Source organism: Leptosomus discolor, chromosome 24 (assembly GCF_034619465.1).
Source record: "Leptosomus discolor isolate bLepDis1 chromosome 24, bLepDis1.hap2, whole genome shotgun sequence".
In the NCBI taxonomy this organism is placed as follows: Eukaryota; Metazoa; Chordata; class Aves; order Leptosomiformes; family Leptosomidae; genus Leptosomus; species Leptosomus discolor.
In genome coordinates this window covers 3,372,878-3,388,918 of record NC_141414.1, presented here as the reverse complement: position 1 = coordinate 3,388,918, position 16,041 = coordinate 3,372,878, and the positions used below count along the sequence as shown (strand labels likewise).

Here is a 16,041-nt window from a genome sequence, read left to right as displayed (position 1 = left end):
AGTCCCCAAGCACGGCCAGAGGGACCCAGCGCCATCCCACGGCTAATAACCTTTTTTCCTGCACGCTTATAAGCATTTTCAACCCTTGCAACATTTCATCTTTAAGCTTTTTATCCGGCATCTGAAATCTTCCTGCAGTATTTGCTGGGGATTAAGGGTCCCTTTCTACCGTAAGGATGTAGGCAAACATGGAAATGGGGCAGAAAACCGTAATCCCGGGGCACTTCTGCCGAGGGGAAGGCGCTGCATCGCTCAGACCCGCTGGCAAAAATTCAGCTGACGCCCAAATGGGTGTGGGGAGGGTAAGGGACCGTCAGTTTGTTCTGGGAGGGAATAAATGGGGGTCCCGAGAGGACGGCACGCAGGGGGTGGGTGTTGGGTGCTGGGCACACGTGGGGTGCCTGTGCACGGAGAGCGCCTGTGCGTGCAGCGGGCAGCGCGGGTGCGAGCAGCACATCTGCAGCAGGTGTGGGTCCGTGTGTCTGTGCACGCACAGGGCTGGGCACCCCGCTGGCACGGGCAGGCGAGGGGTGCTCGGGTGCGTGCAGGGGTGCGCGCGGCGGGGCACGGGAGGGCACACGTGCAGTGGCCCGAGCTGGGGGGAGTGGAAGGTGTGAAGCGTGTGTGCGTGTGCGGGGCGGTTGGTGCCGCCCGCCCGCTGCATGCAGGGTGCGGTGCCCGGGGCGCAGGGGCCGTGTGCCGCGTGTGCAGCGTGCACAGTGCAGGGGCTGCACCCACAGCATGCAGGACGCAGCGCCTGTGCGTGTGCGGGGCATGCACCGGGTGTGGGCACAGCGTGAATCCGTGCCCAGCAGCTGTGCAGTGGGTGTGCAGTGGGTGTGCAGTGGGCGTGCAGTGGGCGTGCAGTGGCTGCACAGTGCGTACGGTGCCCTCGCGTGCGGTGCACGCAGTGCGGGCAGCGGAGGCGCCTGCGCAGCACCCTGCACACGCCATGCAGCGCCGTGCTCGCAGCGCGTGCAGGTGCACGGCGTGTGCAGCGTCTGTGCGTGCAGCGTCTGTGCGCGCAGCGTGCGCAGCACACCCAGGTGCTATGCCCGGCGCCTCTGCAGCCTGCTCAGAGCCTGCGCCCGGGCTGTGCAGCGCATGCAGGCTGCGCAGCGTGGCGGGCGCAGCGCGCGTAACGCGGACCGTGCACGCCCAGGGGCCGCGCACGCCGCGTGTGCAGCGCGGTGTTTGCAGCGCGTGTTGCACGTGCAGCGTGTGCAGTGCATGTGCAGCGCTGGGCGTGCAGCGTGTGCCCGGCATTGGCGTGTGCGGCCTTGGGAGCTGCCGGCCCCCCAAGACGCCCCACGGCCCCTCACGGGGTGTGCTGCAGCCCCAAGGGCTCTGGGTCCGGCCCTGCTGACGCAGGGGGGGCTGCAGTCTCGGGGTGCCCCAGGGAGAGCCGTGAGCTGGGGCAGGGGTGCTGGGTGCTGCACTCTGGGCTGCCCCAAGGCAGGGGTGAGTGGGTGCTGGGGGGGAACAGGGGCCCCATTGTCACCGTGCAGGTGTCGCGTCGTGTGCTGGGGCTGGGGACACGGGGAGGGGACGGGGTTCCCCGCTGCCATCCCGCTCTCACTCACCCGCTTCTCATTTGCGCAGCTCCGCACCTGCAAGGAGAGGGGAGAGGGGGTGAGCACCCAGAGCACCCATGGCCCCCACATGGGGCATGGACCCCCCCAGGGGTCCCAGCACCCCATCAGGGCCCCCAGCTGCCCTGCCCGGCCGTGTGCTACAGCCCCACAGGGCAATGGGAGGAAGTTGGGTCTGGGAGGGAGGGGGACTGGGGGGAGCTGGGGCAATGGGAACGGGTGAGATGGGCACTGGGGGATGGGTGAGACAGGCCTCCGGTGGGGGGGGGGGGCTGGGGACAAGATGAGGCGAGCAAGAGGAGAGAAGAGGTGGGGCAATGGGGGGACCACAGGGACAAGGTGCGGTGATGGAGGTCAGGGCCAGGGCTGGGAGCAGCCCCCATCGTCTCCCCCACCCTGACCTCATCCAAAAACAAAGGAAACTAAACCCCCACCCTGCCGGGAAGCGGAGCAAACCCTGGCCTGGGAGCAGGAATAAAGCGAAGAACAGTAAAATAACCAGGCAGGAGTGACCCGGCAGCACCAGACCCTGCGGGACAGGGGGATGCAAGGGCCAGCCCCCCCCCCCCAACACCCCCCCCCGGCTCTGCCTTGGCCTGACCAGGGTCACTGATGTCCCTGGACATGGAAGGGGGGACCCCGGTGGGGTCGGGCTGAGGGATGATGGCACTGGCCACCCCATGGTCCCCATTCTCCAGGGACTTGCACCGGGAGCCCTGAGCCTTCGCCCCCGGTGTTTCGGGAATCCTGCCTAAAAACGGGCAGCGCTGAGCGGGTGCGACGGTGCGAGCCGCCTCCCTGCTCCTGTCGGACATTTTCCTGCAGCCGCCGTCATCCTGGTGGCATTTTTGGGGTTTAAGCCCTTAAGCTCTAAAACTGTGCTGGGAACCACAAGGACCTGAAGCCTCGGGAGGGTTTTTTCCCCTCCCTCTACTTGACACCCCGACCTGCGGTTTTCCTGCAGGGGCTGCCAGCCGGGGGGGAGGGAGCACCTGTTATTAAGACACCCGAGAACGCAACAGAAATGGCATGAAGCCCGGGTTGAAGTGGGTAAAAATCCCTTCCCCGGTGCCGGAAAGCAGCAGAGCATCAGCCAGGACAAGTGGCCTCCCCCGGCAGTGGGTGACGCAGAGGCAACAGCCCCAGCTTTCGCTGGGTCCCAATTTTTGCCCGTCTGGGTGCCAGGATTTGGGCCCCCAGGCTCGGGCCGCCCGGGACGGGCTGTTTGCAGTGGCTGGCAGGGGTGGTGGGGAGCATGGGTGGCTCCTGCCCTCCGGCCCCGGGTGTAAATCAGTGCAAGCGGTGCTGACAGGCACCCAGCACCCACTCCCGAGCCCCCAGGGAAGGGTGCCAGCCCTGGCCCCGGCTGTGCCCTGGGGACACCCGCTCCCTTTTTCACCATCTTCCCCCAGTGCTTCCTCCCGAATCGGAATAAAACGGCGTTACCTGCTGGGCCCAACTCGGCTTTTCCAGGAGTATTTAACTTTGCCGGTCCCTCCTGGGAACCAAACAAGCGGCTCAACCTCACCAATCTCGCAGCTTTGGCAGCCAAAGTTGCCTCTAGTCTTCTTATTTGTCACAGAACCGCCGTGCTAAGGCTCGGGAGAATCTTTATTTAGTGTTGCAGATGTCACCAAGGCACCGCAGATTGGAAATGAGTCCAAAGGATTAAGACGAGGTTATTAATTGGAGGCCTTCCCCTTTAAGAATGATTGACAGTTACTTTCTGGACAAGTAATTGCTCTAAATGTCCCCCCCAGCGCGGGTCCGGGGGGGTGGCGGTGGACAAAGCCCCGAACTGCCTTCCCCACTCAGATTGTCTCCCCACAAAGGCGTCCTGCTGGAGTTTGCCTTGTAATCCCCTCATTACGGGCGAGGAAAAAGAATTAGAAACAGGGGGAGCGGAGAAGAAAGGCCGGGGCGGTGGGGGGATGAGGGGGGAGGATTTCCTTCGGCTGCGGGGATGGGGTCCAGGGCAGGCGCCCCAAAGCATCGGCGGGATGGAGATGCTGCAGTGGTGGGTGTCGTCGTCATCCTCCCCCCCCCCGGATGGGGATGGCGAGCCTGGGGATGGCCCCGGTGACGGCGTGTGTGGCCCTGCGGGCTCCTGGTGACGCTGCCTGCAGAGCCTTGCCCGTGTGGGGACCAAGGATGGGGACCGGCTGTGGGGAGAGGTGTGACAGCCAGCGATGGGCACTGGGATGGGGATAGGAACCAGGTGTGGGGTCCACCTGTGAGGACCATGTGTGGGGACTGGTTATGGGGTCTGGGGACCTGCTACGGGGTCTGGCTGTGGGGACCAGGTGTGGGGACCAGGCGTAGGCACCAGGCACCCTGAACAGCCTTGGGGAACTGGTGTGGACGTCAGGCATGGGGAACAGCCACGGGGACCAGGGGTAGCGCCCAGGCAGACGGACCAAGTGTGGGGACCAGCCACAGGGAGCAGGTATTGGGCACTGTCCATGGGATCAGGCATGGGGATGATTCATGGACATGGGACTGGGCACGGGGACCGGGCATGGGGACACCCCGTGGGGACCAGCTATGGGGGTCCAGCCATGGCGACCATCCCTGGGGGCTGCCCATGGGCCACGGCCGTGGAAGTGTGGGGCAGAGGCAGCTGGGCTGGGGGGCAGAAACACTGTCCTTCTCCTCCCCCCTCCTGCTGCCGCCCCAGAGACTCTCGCCCTGGGGACAAGGGGAACATCATGATGGGGGTCCTGGGGGGCTCCGGGTGGGGGCTGCTCGGTGCTGCCTGGATCCCCCTGTCCCACCGGGCGGGTTTTGCTTTCTCAGCTCACTTTTACTTTCTCCCAAAAGCCTCTTCCTGCCACCTGCAAATGCTGCCGCCCCCGGCCACTGTCTCGGCTTCCTCCCACTCCCTTCCTCCCCTTGCGGCGTTTCCCCTTTCGGATGGCAAATGTCACCGTGGGGGTTTGGACCCCTTCACCCCATGTCGGGTGGCTGCGGGCTGCGCTCTCCCCACTGGAGCTGCTGCCAGCGGGACCCCGCAGAGTCCCAGCTTGGGCCCCGAGGCCATCTTGGTGTCCCTCCCTGTGGAGCTGTGCGGCTTCGCCTGCCCCCTCCGACACTGCTCTGGGGACAGCGTGACGCTGCCTTGGGGATGGCATGCCACCGTCCCGGGGACAGCATGGCCCCACGCCAGGGATGGCGTGACACCGTCCTGGGGGCCACACATCTCCTGGGGACAGGGTGACACCGCCATGCCATACAGCAGCAGGGGGGTGCTGCCTTTGAGGGGCTTTGGGGACATCTCTAGCTGCAGGGACGATGCATGGGGCTGGGGATGCAACAGGCACCTGGACCTGCTGCTCCCACTCGTGCGCTTGTGCCCACACTGGCCACCACAGCGGGCGCAGGAGCCAAGTCCCCTGCTCCGGTGGCCCTCGGCGGCTCCCCCCAGCCGTGCCCCGATGGGTGCAGGGAGATATCACTGTGCCAGGACCTGCAGGGGTGCTGGGGCTGGTTTTGGGAGCAGGGGGCTGCCCAGCTGCCCGGCTCGGGCACTGCCGCCCGGGCGGTGTGTGCGGCGCCGGCCCCGCTGGCCGCCTTAAGGTGTTGGCTCGCACGGGGGCGGGGGGCGGGGAGGAGGCCAGCAGGCTTATTTGCCAAATGATTATAATTGCCTTTTAGGAGCAGATAGCAAATTGATTTGCTTCCTCGTCCAAGGCCCATAATCGCTTCATCACTTTAAAATATTAATGCTATACTTCTTTGCTAGTTTCCCAATTACCCTAATTGAAGGCAAATTGGTTAAGAAGGTGCAATGCAGAGTATCAGGGGGTTTAGTTCACTCAAATGACAGTTTTAAACCTCCCTAATCCTATTAGCAGGCAAAGCTGCTAACGCTTAGAGACGCTGCGTCAGCTTACCGGGGCGGTGGGGCCGGAGGCGGGGGTCGGGGCGGGGGGCGGCCGGGGGCCACCGGCCTCACGTGACCAGCTCGGCCGGGGATTTATCACTTTTTTAGTTCATTAAGAGGCCTTGGGCAGGCGGGGAGGCGGCAGGGGTGACCCAAAAGGGTGCTGAGTGGGAGGCAGGTGGCAGCGTGGGGAGGGCGGGGGGGGGGGGGGGGGGGGGCAGGACGATTAGCCAAGGAGACCTGGCAGAGGGTCCTGACCTGAATCCCAGCCAGCACTGGGAGCCCCCGTGCAGCCCCACTGGGAGCACTGGGAGCTGGGCTGCCCGTCGAGGCAGGATGGAGCCCCAGCGTGGAGCGGGAACGGAGGAGCCTGCCGTGGCGGGGCGCATTGGGGACCTTGGTGCCACTTGTCCCAGCGGCTGGCACTCAGCGTCCAGCTCCAGCCCTGGGGAGAGCAGGGACATGGGGTGGGAATGGGGCTGTGCTGGGTGCCACGGGCCAGGGACCTGGCCAGGGGACTGGCGGGGACATGGAGGGCCCCATCCTAGGCAACACAGGTGGATTTTTGTGCCCAATGAGAGATTTTTGCAAGTTCTGAAGAAAGGATGGAGGGTGGGGATGGCAGGGCCAGTGGGGGCTGGATGTGCCTGTCACACGCTTCCTGGGATGCTCCAGCAGTCCCCAGCCCCTTGACTGGTACCCGGAGGGGTCGGTGCCTGGGGCGGGGGCACCTCATGCACCCAAGGACCTCCTCGCTGGAGCTGCTGCAGCTCCAGGTGCTGCCGTGGGGGAGGCTGAGACTTGTGGCTCTTGTGACAGCGATGAGCTCCGCGGCACAACTCCCACCCCCACCCGCGCCGGATTCGGCAGCCCCCTCCCAGCCCCACCACCGCAGCCACGGGCAGTGGGGACAGGGCTGTCCCCGCAGGCCTTTCCGGAGCAGATGGCCCCGGCGTGGGGAGGACAGAGGCAGCTCAGCACGTCCTTTCTTTCATACAAACACAGCGTGACTCCCCCGGCAGCTCCTGCTCTGGCGGGGAGGTTGCCGTTGGGGCCAGCGCTGGTGGTACATTTTACAAGGGTTCAGCTAGCTTAGTCCTCGGGGACAGGCGACTCAGGCAGATTAGACCTCGCTAAAATAGGCAGGTATTAGTGATCTCAGCAGCCCCCAGCCTTCCGGCGCGGCGGCGTTTAAGCCAGTGCCACTGCTCGAACGCCCGGGAGCAGGGAGCAAGTCCCTGGAGGAACGAGAGGCAGTGGGGCACCCCAGCCCCAGCCAAAGGGACCCCCTCGCTGCCTGTGCTGGCAGGGGGATGCTCGAGGCTGGGTTAAATGCTGCCACAGACTCCGCAGGTGTTGCCTCCCGAGGGGGCATGGGTCCTGCTGGCTCCCTGCAGAAGGAGGGGATGGATCCGGCAGCTGAGCTGGTTGCTGGCTCAGGGGGCATGTGGGGCAGCTCTGCTGCAGCAGTGTCATTGTGTCCTCCCCCCTGCCCAGGACAGGCTTCATGTGGATGAGGGGTATGGCAGGAAGACCACGCTGGTGCCGGCAAACACTGCATTTATTGAGCTAAATGGTGTGCGAGGGGCTGGGGCTGGTTCCTGAGGGTGATGGAGCATCAGGCACCACCACCTGCCTCAACCAGGGGCTCACACCAAGGACACTGCAGGGAGGGGCTTGGCCAGTATCGCTGGAGGGGACCCCGGTGTCCTGCATCCCAGCAGCCGCCCAGTTCACCCCGGAAAAGAAAGAGAGAGTAGTTTTGGGGAGGAAAACCCACCCCCAGCGTATGTATTGAGAGACCAACCCCCAGGTAACGGCACCTGTGACACCTGCATCCCATCACTCCCGGGGGGCAGCAGGGGGGGCAGGGGCTCAGCCCCAATGCTGCTGGTGTCACCCACCAGCAGGGCGGGCAGCGATGCTACATCAGGGCGCACTTCTCCTTCACCTCGTCCACGCTGCCCAGCGCGCGGTCCCGCAGTGCCGGCAGGTCCACCTCCCGCAGCTTCGTCAGCAAGGCGAAGGCCCCGGCGCCGTCATCCTCCTCCTCCTCCTCCTCCTCGCTGCGCACCATCGCAGCCAGCTCCTGCGGCAGCTCCACCGCGCCGCCGGCCACATGCAGCTGAGCATCATCCCGCTCGTCCTGCGCACGGGTGCGAGACGGCATCGGGGTTGTAGGCAGACCCGTGTGCCCACCAGCCGTGGGGTGGGGGAACGGGGGAGAGCAGGTCCCTCGGGGCCAACTGAGTGCTGCCGGGGCGCTGGGGGGACACCAGGACTGTCTGGTTCCAGATTTGGACGGCTGGACAAACGCGTGGGCGGGTGGATGGTGCGGACGGAGCCAGCAGCCATTTGCTGCCCTCTTCAGGAATCATCTCTCGCCCCGGGGGAGGCCTTGCAGCCGCCCAGCCTGAGGCTGTCCTGGAGGATGGAGGGTCTGGGGGAAGACCCCTGAGGTCCCACCGCAGACAGGCGGGTCCTTACCTGGGCCAGGTGGTACTTGTCCCGCAGGTGCATCCGCACAGTGGCTCGTTCTGCCTTCCTCTGCGCAAATGCCTTGTCCCGCTCGATCCTGCAGCAGCAGGCACCACACTGTCACCCCCCCCGACCTCACCAAGCCCCCCACCAGAACCCCCACCCCGGCATCGCCCTGGTCCTCTGGCAGCAGCACGGCTGTGCCAGCCCTGGGCTGGGCTGGGAGGAGAAGGGGTTGCGAAGGTCTGCAGGAGGGTTGCAACGGGGATCTGGGGCAGGGGCCACCTTCTGCCCCTCCAGCCCCAGCACCCAGCAGAGATGTTCAGCAAAAGGTGCCCGTTGGAGGGACTTGCTCCTCCTGCGGCCCCTCAGCTGCTGGATGCTGGGCCACCGGGTCCCCACAGCACCCAGACCCGGGGAGGTGGGACCTTAAGGCAATTCTATGCTGGCCCCTGTCATCCCTCAGCTCCATGGGTGCTGGGCTGGCACCAGGCACCCACCGTTCCAGGGCACTGACACCTGTGGGTGCCCCTTGTCACCTACAGTGCACTCAACCCTGTGCCACCACCCATGGGGACCTCCCGTGCTGTGGGGAGAGGCGCTGAAGGGCACCCGCTCTGTCCCTGTCCCTTGCCCCTGCTGCGTCCCCATCCCTGTCCCACCCTGGGGACAGCCCATGAGGGATGGGACCCCAGTCCCTGTGCATGGGGGACTCCAGGGACGCCCCAGCCCCAGCAAAGCCTTACTTCTCCTCCAGCAGCTGCCGCTGGTACTCCTCAAACTCCTCAAGGGCCATGCCGTTGGGCAGCGTGGCCGCCTTGCCATCCTTGGGGGGCCCCTTGGGTGGCTCCTCCTCGCCCCCCTGAAAGCTCTTCAGGGCAGCCATGAAGAAGGAGGCCATGGGTGGGCAGCTGCACCAGCCCGTGCCCCACGGTGCCGGGTGCCACTGGGTCCCTGCCCGGGGCCAGCACCTACAAGGTCAGGGGCACCGCGGATCAGGGGCGGATTAAGGCATTAGGAGGGGAAGCCATAGCCACCGGGATGGAAAGACCTTCCCGTGCTGCTCACTGCACCCAAGGGTGCTTGGGGGGAGACGGCAGTGCGGGGGGACACCAGGGTGCCATCCCATCAGGGGGATGAGGAGGTGGATTGAGCCCCCGAGCCCCAGCGCAGCCTGGATGGGGCCGAAAGAGCCCCCATTGCACAGGCCCCGATGGAGGGCAGCACCCGCAGGGCCAGATCCTGCTGGGGGGGGAGCCCTGCACCGCAGGCACCCAGAGCCACCCACACCGGCACAGGGGCATTGGAGGTGCAAGAAGTCGTGGTGGAGGAGACAGAAGAGGATTAGCCAAAAAAGCCCAATCGAGGGTCAAAGGACTGGAAGGCAGAGGAGGCGGCGGGCGGGCGCACAGGCACAAACACACACACGCGCGTGTGGCCCCGTGCCCCCGTTAATCCCGGCTCCACCAAGACGTCGAGATTGCTTGGGAGCCGACGAGGCTGGGGGCTTCCCCCTGCCAGAGGATATGCCACGCTCCCGTAATCTATAGGCAAGCAATTCCCATACAGACTCTGATTAAAAGAATAATCCCCGGCTGCGCAGAGCCCCGAGGGGAGAGGGGCTGGGCTGCATGTGGGGGGCTCTGAAGGCTGGAGCTCCTGGTCTGCCCCCAAGCCTTTTGCTATGCTTTGCCAGGCCCCAAGCGAGGGATAGGCCTAATTTGAGCCCAGAGGCTTAAAGATGCTGTTGAACTAATTTCTTTGGTTTAATCAAAAAAAGCCCAAATCTGCGTGGTTTATCTGGCTGTGCCCGGCGTGCCTGTGCGGCTGGAGCGGGGCTGTGTCGGGGATGGAGTTTCATCCTCCAGCGAGCAGAGATGTCCTGTCCTGTCCCCAGTCACTGGGAGGGGCAGCTCGAAGGGACCCCACGTGCGGCATCCACTGTCGAGGGCTGAGCGTGGGGTGTGCGGGGCATGGCCCCCCTTGGGGGCTGCTCTCCCCACCCCAGTGGGTCAGGGGAGATTGACCCCATGGGAGCCTTCTCTGGGCTGTGTGGTGGGAAGAAGGACGTGTACCAGGATGGAGGAAGGCTGTTGCCCCTTTTTCGGGCACCCCAAGGGAGGAGAGACTCTCCCCCAGCTGCTGCCCCATCTCCACCAGGAAAGAGTGGCGATGTGGGCCACCCCACTGCCCGGCCACCCCTTGCCGTGCTGCTCCCAACCCTGGTGTGTCCAGGGGGCCTCTGGCCATGGGTCCCGGGAGCAGGACAGGGGCTAATCATCCCTCAGGTGCTTCAGCTCCTTCTGCAGCTTCTCCGTGAGTTTCTTGAAGGACGGCCGCTTGCCTGGCTCCAGCTCCCAGCAGCTCTTCATCAGGGCACAGACGGCGGGTGGGCAGCCCTCGGGGGGCTCCATGCGGTACCCCTGCTCCAGCAGCTCCGTCACCTCCTTCAGGCTCTGGCAGGATGGAGAAGGATGCTGGACACCCCCCCACCTTCCCTGCCCCATCAGGGGCTCACCTTGGCCAGGGGACAGTGGGATGTCCGTGTCCCATTGGTGCCAGCGGGGTGTGACCTTGTGGCATCCTCCAGCACAACACTCACCAGCTTGGGGTAAGGGGCTCGTCCGAAGGAGAAGGCTTCCCACAGAAGGATCCCGTAGCTCCACACATCTGACTTGGAGGAGAATTTCTGTGGCGGCAGGAGGAGGGGAGGCTGAAGCTGGCTGAGGTCCACGCCGGGCCCCCATCCCTCTCTGAGGGCAAGACAGGAGACAGCACCTGCCCCCTGCCACCTCCAGCTCCCCGGGGTCCAACCCCCTCCTTTCCCATCACCCACATGGCCCTGGGTCCATCCTGCCACATCCCACCAGCGCTGCCCCAGTTCCCACTACACACCAGGGCAAGGGCTGGGTCAGGACAGAGCCCAGATTTTGGGAGATGCAGGGCTGAACGTGCCAGAAGCCACCGCAGGGCAGGGACAGGTCGGCGGACAAGCTGGAGGGACCCAAGGGGGTGACTTGCTTCGGGAGGAACCCCTCCAGCCCCCGCTCCCCTCCCACCATCACTCACGTTGTGTTTCAGGGCCTCCGGGGCAGTCCACTTCACGGGCAGCAACATGGCATCCGCACCCTTGGGATTGACCCGGGCCAAGCCGAAATCGCTCACTTTGGCTACGTTCTCCTCAGAGATGAGGATGTTGCGGGCAGCCAGGTCCCTGTGCACCAGCTTCTTGGACTCCAGGTAGTACATGCCCTGAGCCACATCCCTGTCGCGGCCGAGCGAGGCAGAGCGCAGTGTCACCGCGTGTCCCCCGCGGCTGCCCGGGGGATGCAGAGCACCAGTCCCCAGCCCAGAGGGAGGGAGATGGACTTACAGAGCGAAGAGGAGCAGCTGCTGGGTCGAGACAAGCGCCCGGCCCCGCGTGCGCAAAAAGTTCACCAGGTTGCCCTGACAGAGGGGGAGAAACGTGTAAGGACCAACGGGAAGGGGCTGTCCGGGGACTTTGCCTCTCACGATGGGGCTGCAGCACCCAGCATCCGTCCAACTCAGCCCCCAAACAGGGATTTTGTCCCCAAATCTGAGTGGCAATGGGTCTCACTGGCTGAGGATCAGCCAGGTGCTCTCACCTTGCTCATGAACTCCATGACGATGTAGAGGCCGTTATGCAGGATCACACCGAGCAAACACACCAGGTTTTTGTGCCGGACCTTCCTGAAATGGAGGGGACTTGGGTCAAGGGGGTGCCTGCTTGTCCCTAGGTCATGGGGCAGGGTTGGGCCATACCCCCCTTGGGACACTCACGTCATGGCAGCCGTTTCGGCCAGGAAGGCCTGGGCGGTCACGTCGCACTTGATGTTCTTCACGGCCACCTTCTGCCCCATATACTCGCCCTGCAGGACGTCTGGGAGGGGACACGGGGTGTCAGGCTCAGCCCCACACCTGACTCCCTGCATCCCAGGCTGAGTTTCCCCTGCCATGGGACGGGGAGGGTATGTCAGGGGGTGCCTTTTGGGAGCCCCCGGCCAGGCAACCTCCAACTCCATTTTCTCACCTACCTCCGAACTCGCCTTGCCCGATGCGGTCTCCCAGCGTGAGGTGCTGCAGGTTCAGCAACCAGCCGGCTGGGCGCAGGCACAAGGGCAGGTTAGCAAGGGCCGCCAGTGGGGCCATGCTACCGTGTCCCCAAAACTCAGACTGTGACCCTCTCCCTCCATCCCCTACCTTTGGCCAACTCCTCCTCGGCTGACTTCATCCCAGTTTTCGGTTTGGGCTTCACCAGCCTGGTGCAGATGGCTCCCTGCTCCCTCATGTAGTGCTGCCGAGGGATGAACAGACAGAGGCAATGCAGCGATGCCATCTCTCACCCCCAAGCTCGGGGCACGGAGCTGGGAAATGCCCATGGGCTGCTCCATTTCCCCCAGCGCCGCAATTCGCAGCCCACATCTCAGCCCTGCTCCCTTCTGGCACAGCCAAGGAAACACCATAATGGACCACGGGCGATGTGGGATGTCACCGGTGAGCTGGACGGCAGCTGATGGGGTTAAACACCCCGGTGGGTGCTGCAGCAGCTGGCAGCAGTTTGAAGAGGTGCCTGGGAGCGGAAGCAGTGGGACAGCCGCTGCGGTTACAGAGCGGGGTCAGGGCAGCTGAAAGGGGAAAGGATCCACCCAAAACCAGAAGTTGTGTCTAAATGAGGAAAAAATATGAGAGTGCAACCTCCCGGAGAGGAGATGGGCAGCAGCTACGAGACAAGGTCATGGTGGACCTTGAGGAAGAGCTCGCTGGAAGGGCGAGAGCTAATGCGGCAGCCAGGGAGCCCCGTGAGGTGAGCAGGCGAGAGGGGGGCTCAGAGGGGAGACAAACGTGGTAAAACACTTCAAAGCCTCGGCAGGGCTCAGACCTCATCCAGGGTCCACGGGTGGCAGAGGCTGCCAGGATCTTGATTCTTCCAAAATGCCCTAAGCCCCGCTGCTGCGTGAAGCCCCGAATGAGCAGGGATGGGGCAAAACTTGGTCCTGGGCAAGGGACCGGGGCTGCTGCCAGCGTGGCAGAGGATGTCCCTGGGGCATCCCAGATCTGTCCATTGCACCCTAAACTGAGTGGGAACCACGAGCCTTTGGCAGCGACGGAGAATCACCGGTGAAAACCCAGTGAAACCACAGGATAAAGGACAGGGACCTGTCACTGCTCCGTGTGACCCCGTGAGGTTCTTGCCCTCGGTCCAGCGCAGGTGGGGCTCACTGCCCGGGGAGCGGGGGGGTCTCACCTCAATCATGTCGATGAGGTTGGAGAAGTACTGCTGGCTGTCGATGCTGAGCGTGTTCTCCTTGTGCAGCACGCGGTAGTGGATCACCTCCTTGCCGAAGCTCACGCACAGCACGTAGTCCCCGGGGTGGCGGACAGACTCGCGCACCAGGAACAGCCCATCCTCGGGGGGCTGCAGCTCCTGCACCGCCTCCACCCCCGAGATCTTCCCGTGGAACCAGCTGGGGAGAGGGGCAGTGGGGAGAGGGGCTGTGCTGGCGGGCTGCCCCAGCAGCAGCAGCGGGACAGGGGGAGTAGAGCCCCCGCCAGAGCTACGTAAACTCCATTCCACAAACACCCTCCCCATGAGGTTTGTCCAAGATGGGTGGGCACAATGGGGGGGCTTTAAAGCCAGGCGCTACCCCCAGCAAATCCCTCCATCGCCAGGGCATGGCTACAGGCTGCTCTGCCCCCCGCTGCCCACCCAAAACCTGTCTGGGGGAAACGTGCTGGACTCATCCGCTGTCACAGCTCGTGGGGGCTCAGCTGGGACTGCTGGACCCCCGGGCCCCCCCCCACTGTACTCACGGCATGAGGCTGAGCTTGGGGTCGACGCGGATGGCGCCGCGCTCCCGCAGCGCGCTGGCCGCCAGCAGCCCCTCCTGCCCCGTCTCGTTGTGTCTGGCGCGGTACCAGCCCTTGCCCTGGGGGCGAGAGGGTCTCAGAGCAAGGGAAGGAAGGGGGGATCCCCCTGGGAAGGTGGGGGCTGGCTCTGGCAGCTCAGATGATGGCACTGGTTCCCATTCCCTCCATGCCCTCCTGGGGCAGCGTGTCCCCTGAGCACCCACTGGGCTCACCTCCACAGCTTCGATGATGGTGACCACGTCACCCTTGTGGAAGGCCAGCTCCTGGGCCTTGGGCTTGGTGTGGTCATGCTTGGTGACACACTGTGTCCCAGGGGACCAGTGTTTCTGCAAGGAAGAAGGCAGTGTCAGCAGGGGCGGTGAGAGCTGGGCCCCCTCTGCCCCCCACAGCCATCAGGGCCAGCCCCAAGGACCACCTGAAGCCCTGGCTGGGCACAAGGGGTGCTGGGCACAAGCCCTCCTCCACCCCACGGTGGTCCTGGGGGGACACATCACCCCGATGTCAGCAGGGGAAGTGCCAGCATCCCTGTGGCAGCCCCGCTCACCCCAGACATGGTCGGCTGTCAGTGCATCAGGGACTCCCTGTCCTCTCCTGCTGCCACCTGCAGAGAAGAAACCAAAGGGGGCTGTGGAGGGATGGGGCTGAGCTGGCCTGTCCCAGGCCACCACTGCTGTCCCCCCAGGCTCTTCTGGCCAACACAGCTCCTTGCAAGCTGGTCCATCACGCAGGGCAGCCCTCACCACAGGATGGAGAAGAAAGCTTCGAGCAGGATTGTCCTGGGTCACAGTGTAAAATGTGCCAAAAGGAAAAAAAAAATATTCTATTACCATCTTCAGGAGCTGTTGAGACCAGGTGGGGCGGTGCTCCCTGCCTCCCCCCTCTGGACTATCTCCTGTTACTGGGCACAACAATGCTTTATCGCCTGACCCATCGATAACTCGCTCCTGGGCTATCTCCTGTTCATGGCCCATCAAGGAACTGCCTCACGACTCCCCATCCCATTGTGAGATGCTCCGCCCGGGGAGGGGGGGGAAGGAGCCAAGCAGTCCATGCCAAATAAAAATGGAGATCTCCAACACCCTAGCAGCCTTCTTCTATTGGATTCCCAGAGGAGCTTTTCCCCCCACTGGAGTTCCAGAGGACAAGAGCTACCTACCTACCACTGGACCTTCCGAGGAAGACCAGACTCTTTTACCTGATTGCTGCTTCCACAGAACTACATCCATCGCTTCAGGAGGACTGCAGCCAGCATCTTATCGGACTGCTACTGCCACCCTAACAGGGTGTCAGGTTGTATTCCTGACTCTGTCAGTGTAAACCAGTGGGTTGTTTGGTTTTTTTTCCCTGCCTTGTGTTATATATATATATATATATATTAGTAAAGAACTGTTATTCCTATTCCCCATATCTTTGCCTGAAGGCCCCTTAATTTCAAAATTATAATAATTTGGAGGGAAGGGGGTTGCACTTTCCATTCCAAGAGAGGCTCCTGCCTTCCTCCGCAAACACCTGTCTTTCAAACCAAGACAAGGATGCAAACCCTGCCCGTGCCGGCTGTACCCCAGGGACACTCCTGTCCCAAAGCCAGGTGGGAGCAGGACCCAGCTGTCCTGCCCCTGCCCCTTCTCCATGCCTTGCAGTCCAGACATGTGCTCCACTGCCCACCGGCACTGCTGGCACGACAGGGGCCCATCGCCGTGGTGGGGAATGCAGTCTTACCAGGAACTTGTTTTTTCATCTCCTGTTTCAGCAGCTCCCAGTCATCAGGACCACAAGAGGCACTGGCCACGGGGCCCCACTGATGTGGGACAGGGCAGGGGTGACGTGGGGGCTGACTGCCGCAGGGGGGACGCTGACAGGAAAGGCTGGGCCGAGGCGGGACCATCACATCTGCTGGCTGTGTGATGACCACACAAGGTTCCTTTGCTCCCACTGCCACCAACTTGTCATGCTGGGATGCACAGGTCACTTCCCAGTGCAAAATTGTGGGTCTTGTCCTGGAGCCCTTCATGCCCAGTGTCACCTCCATGGGAGGATCATAGAACACTTTGGGTTGGGAGGGACCTTAAAGATCACCCAGTCCCAACCCCCTGCCATGGGCAGGGACACCTCCCACCAGACCAGGTTGCTCCCAGCCCCATCCAGCCTGGCCTTGAGCCCTGCCAGGGAGGGGGCAGCCACAGCTTCTCTGGAAACCTG

General features: G+C 63.7%; 2 protein-coding genes across 2 annotated transcripts; both read right to left on the bottom strand.

The window, feature by feature from the left end:
• Positions 1-7,399: 7,399 nt before the first annotated feature.
• LOC147413764 (complexin-3-like) lies at positions 7,400-8,854 on the bottom strand. Its single transcript, XM_086477650.1, has 3 exons — positions 8,700-8,854; positions 7,963-8,050; positions 7,400-7,621 (listed from the first exon to the last, which is right to left on the bottom strand). Exons 1-3 carry the CDS (start codon positions 8,852-8,854, stop codon positions 7,400-7,402), a joined length of 465 nt encoding a protein of 154 aa, XP_086333776.1.
• A 1,157-nt stretch (positions 8,855-10,011) lies between these two features.
• Positions 10,012-14,402, bottom strand: MATK (megakaryocyte-associated tyrosine kinase). Its single transcript, XM_086477328.1, has 12 exons — positions 14,387-14,402; positions 14,055-14,168; positions 13,786-13,901; positions 13,220-13,439; positions 12,175-12,268; positions 12,009-12,074; positions 11,755-11,854; positions 11,580-11,664; positions 11,327-11,400; positions 11,023-11,218; positions 10,556-10,642; positions 10,012-10,409 (listed from the first exon to the last, which is right to left on the bottom strand). Exons 1-12 carry the CDS (start codon positions 14,393-14,395, stop codon positions 10,227-10,229), a joined length of 1,344 nt encoding a protein of 447 aa, XP_086333454.1. The 5' UTR covers positions 14,396-14,402; the 3' UTR covers positions 10,012-10,226.
• Positions 14,403-16,041: the final 1,639 nt, after the last annotated feature.

Bases quoted from the DNA above. Each gene is read 5' to 3' on its own strand.
- LOC147413764 (XM_086477650.1), bottom strand. From the start codon at position 8,854: ATGGCCTCCTTCTTCATGGCTGCCCTGAAGAGCTTTCAGGGGGGCGAG. The intron at 8,051-8,699 runs GTAAGGCTTTGC...CTGCTGCTGCAG, and splicing joins CGGCAGCTGCTGGAGGAGAA to GATCGAGCGGGACAAGGCAT. The intron at 7,622-7,962 runs GTAAGGACCCGC...ACCCGTGCGCAG, and splicing joins ACAAGTACCACCTGGCCCAG to GACGAGCGGGATGATGCTCA.
- MATK (XM_086477328.1), bottom strand. The intron at 11,855-12,008 runs GTAGGTGAGAAA...GTCCCCTCCCAG, and splicing joins CGGGCAAGGCGAGTTCGGAG to ACGTCCTGCAGGGCGAGTAT. The intron at 11,401-11,579 runs GTGAGAGCACCT...CCCCTCTGTCAG, and splicing joins TCATGGAGTTCATGAGCAAG to GGCAACCTGGTGAACTTTTT.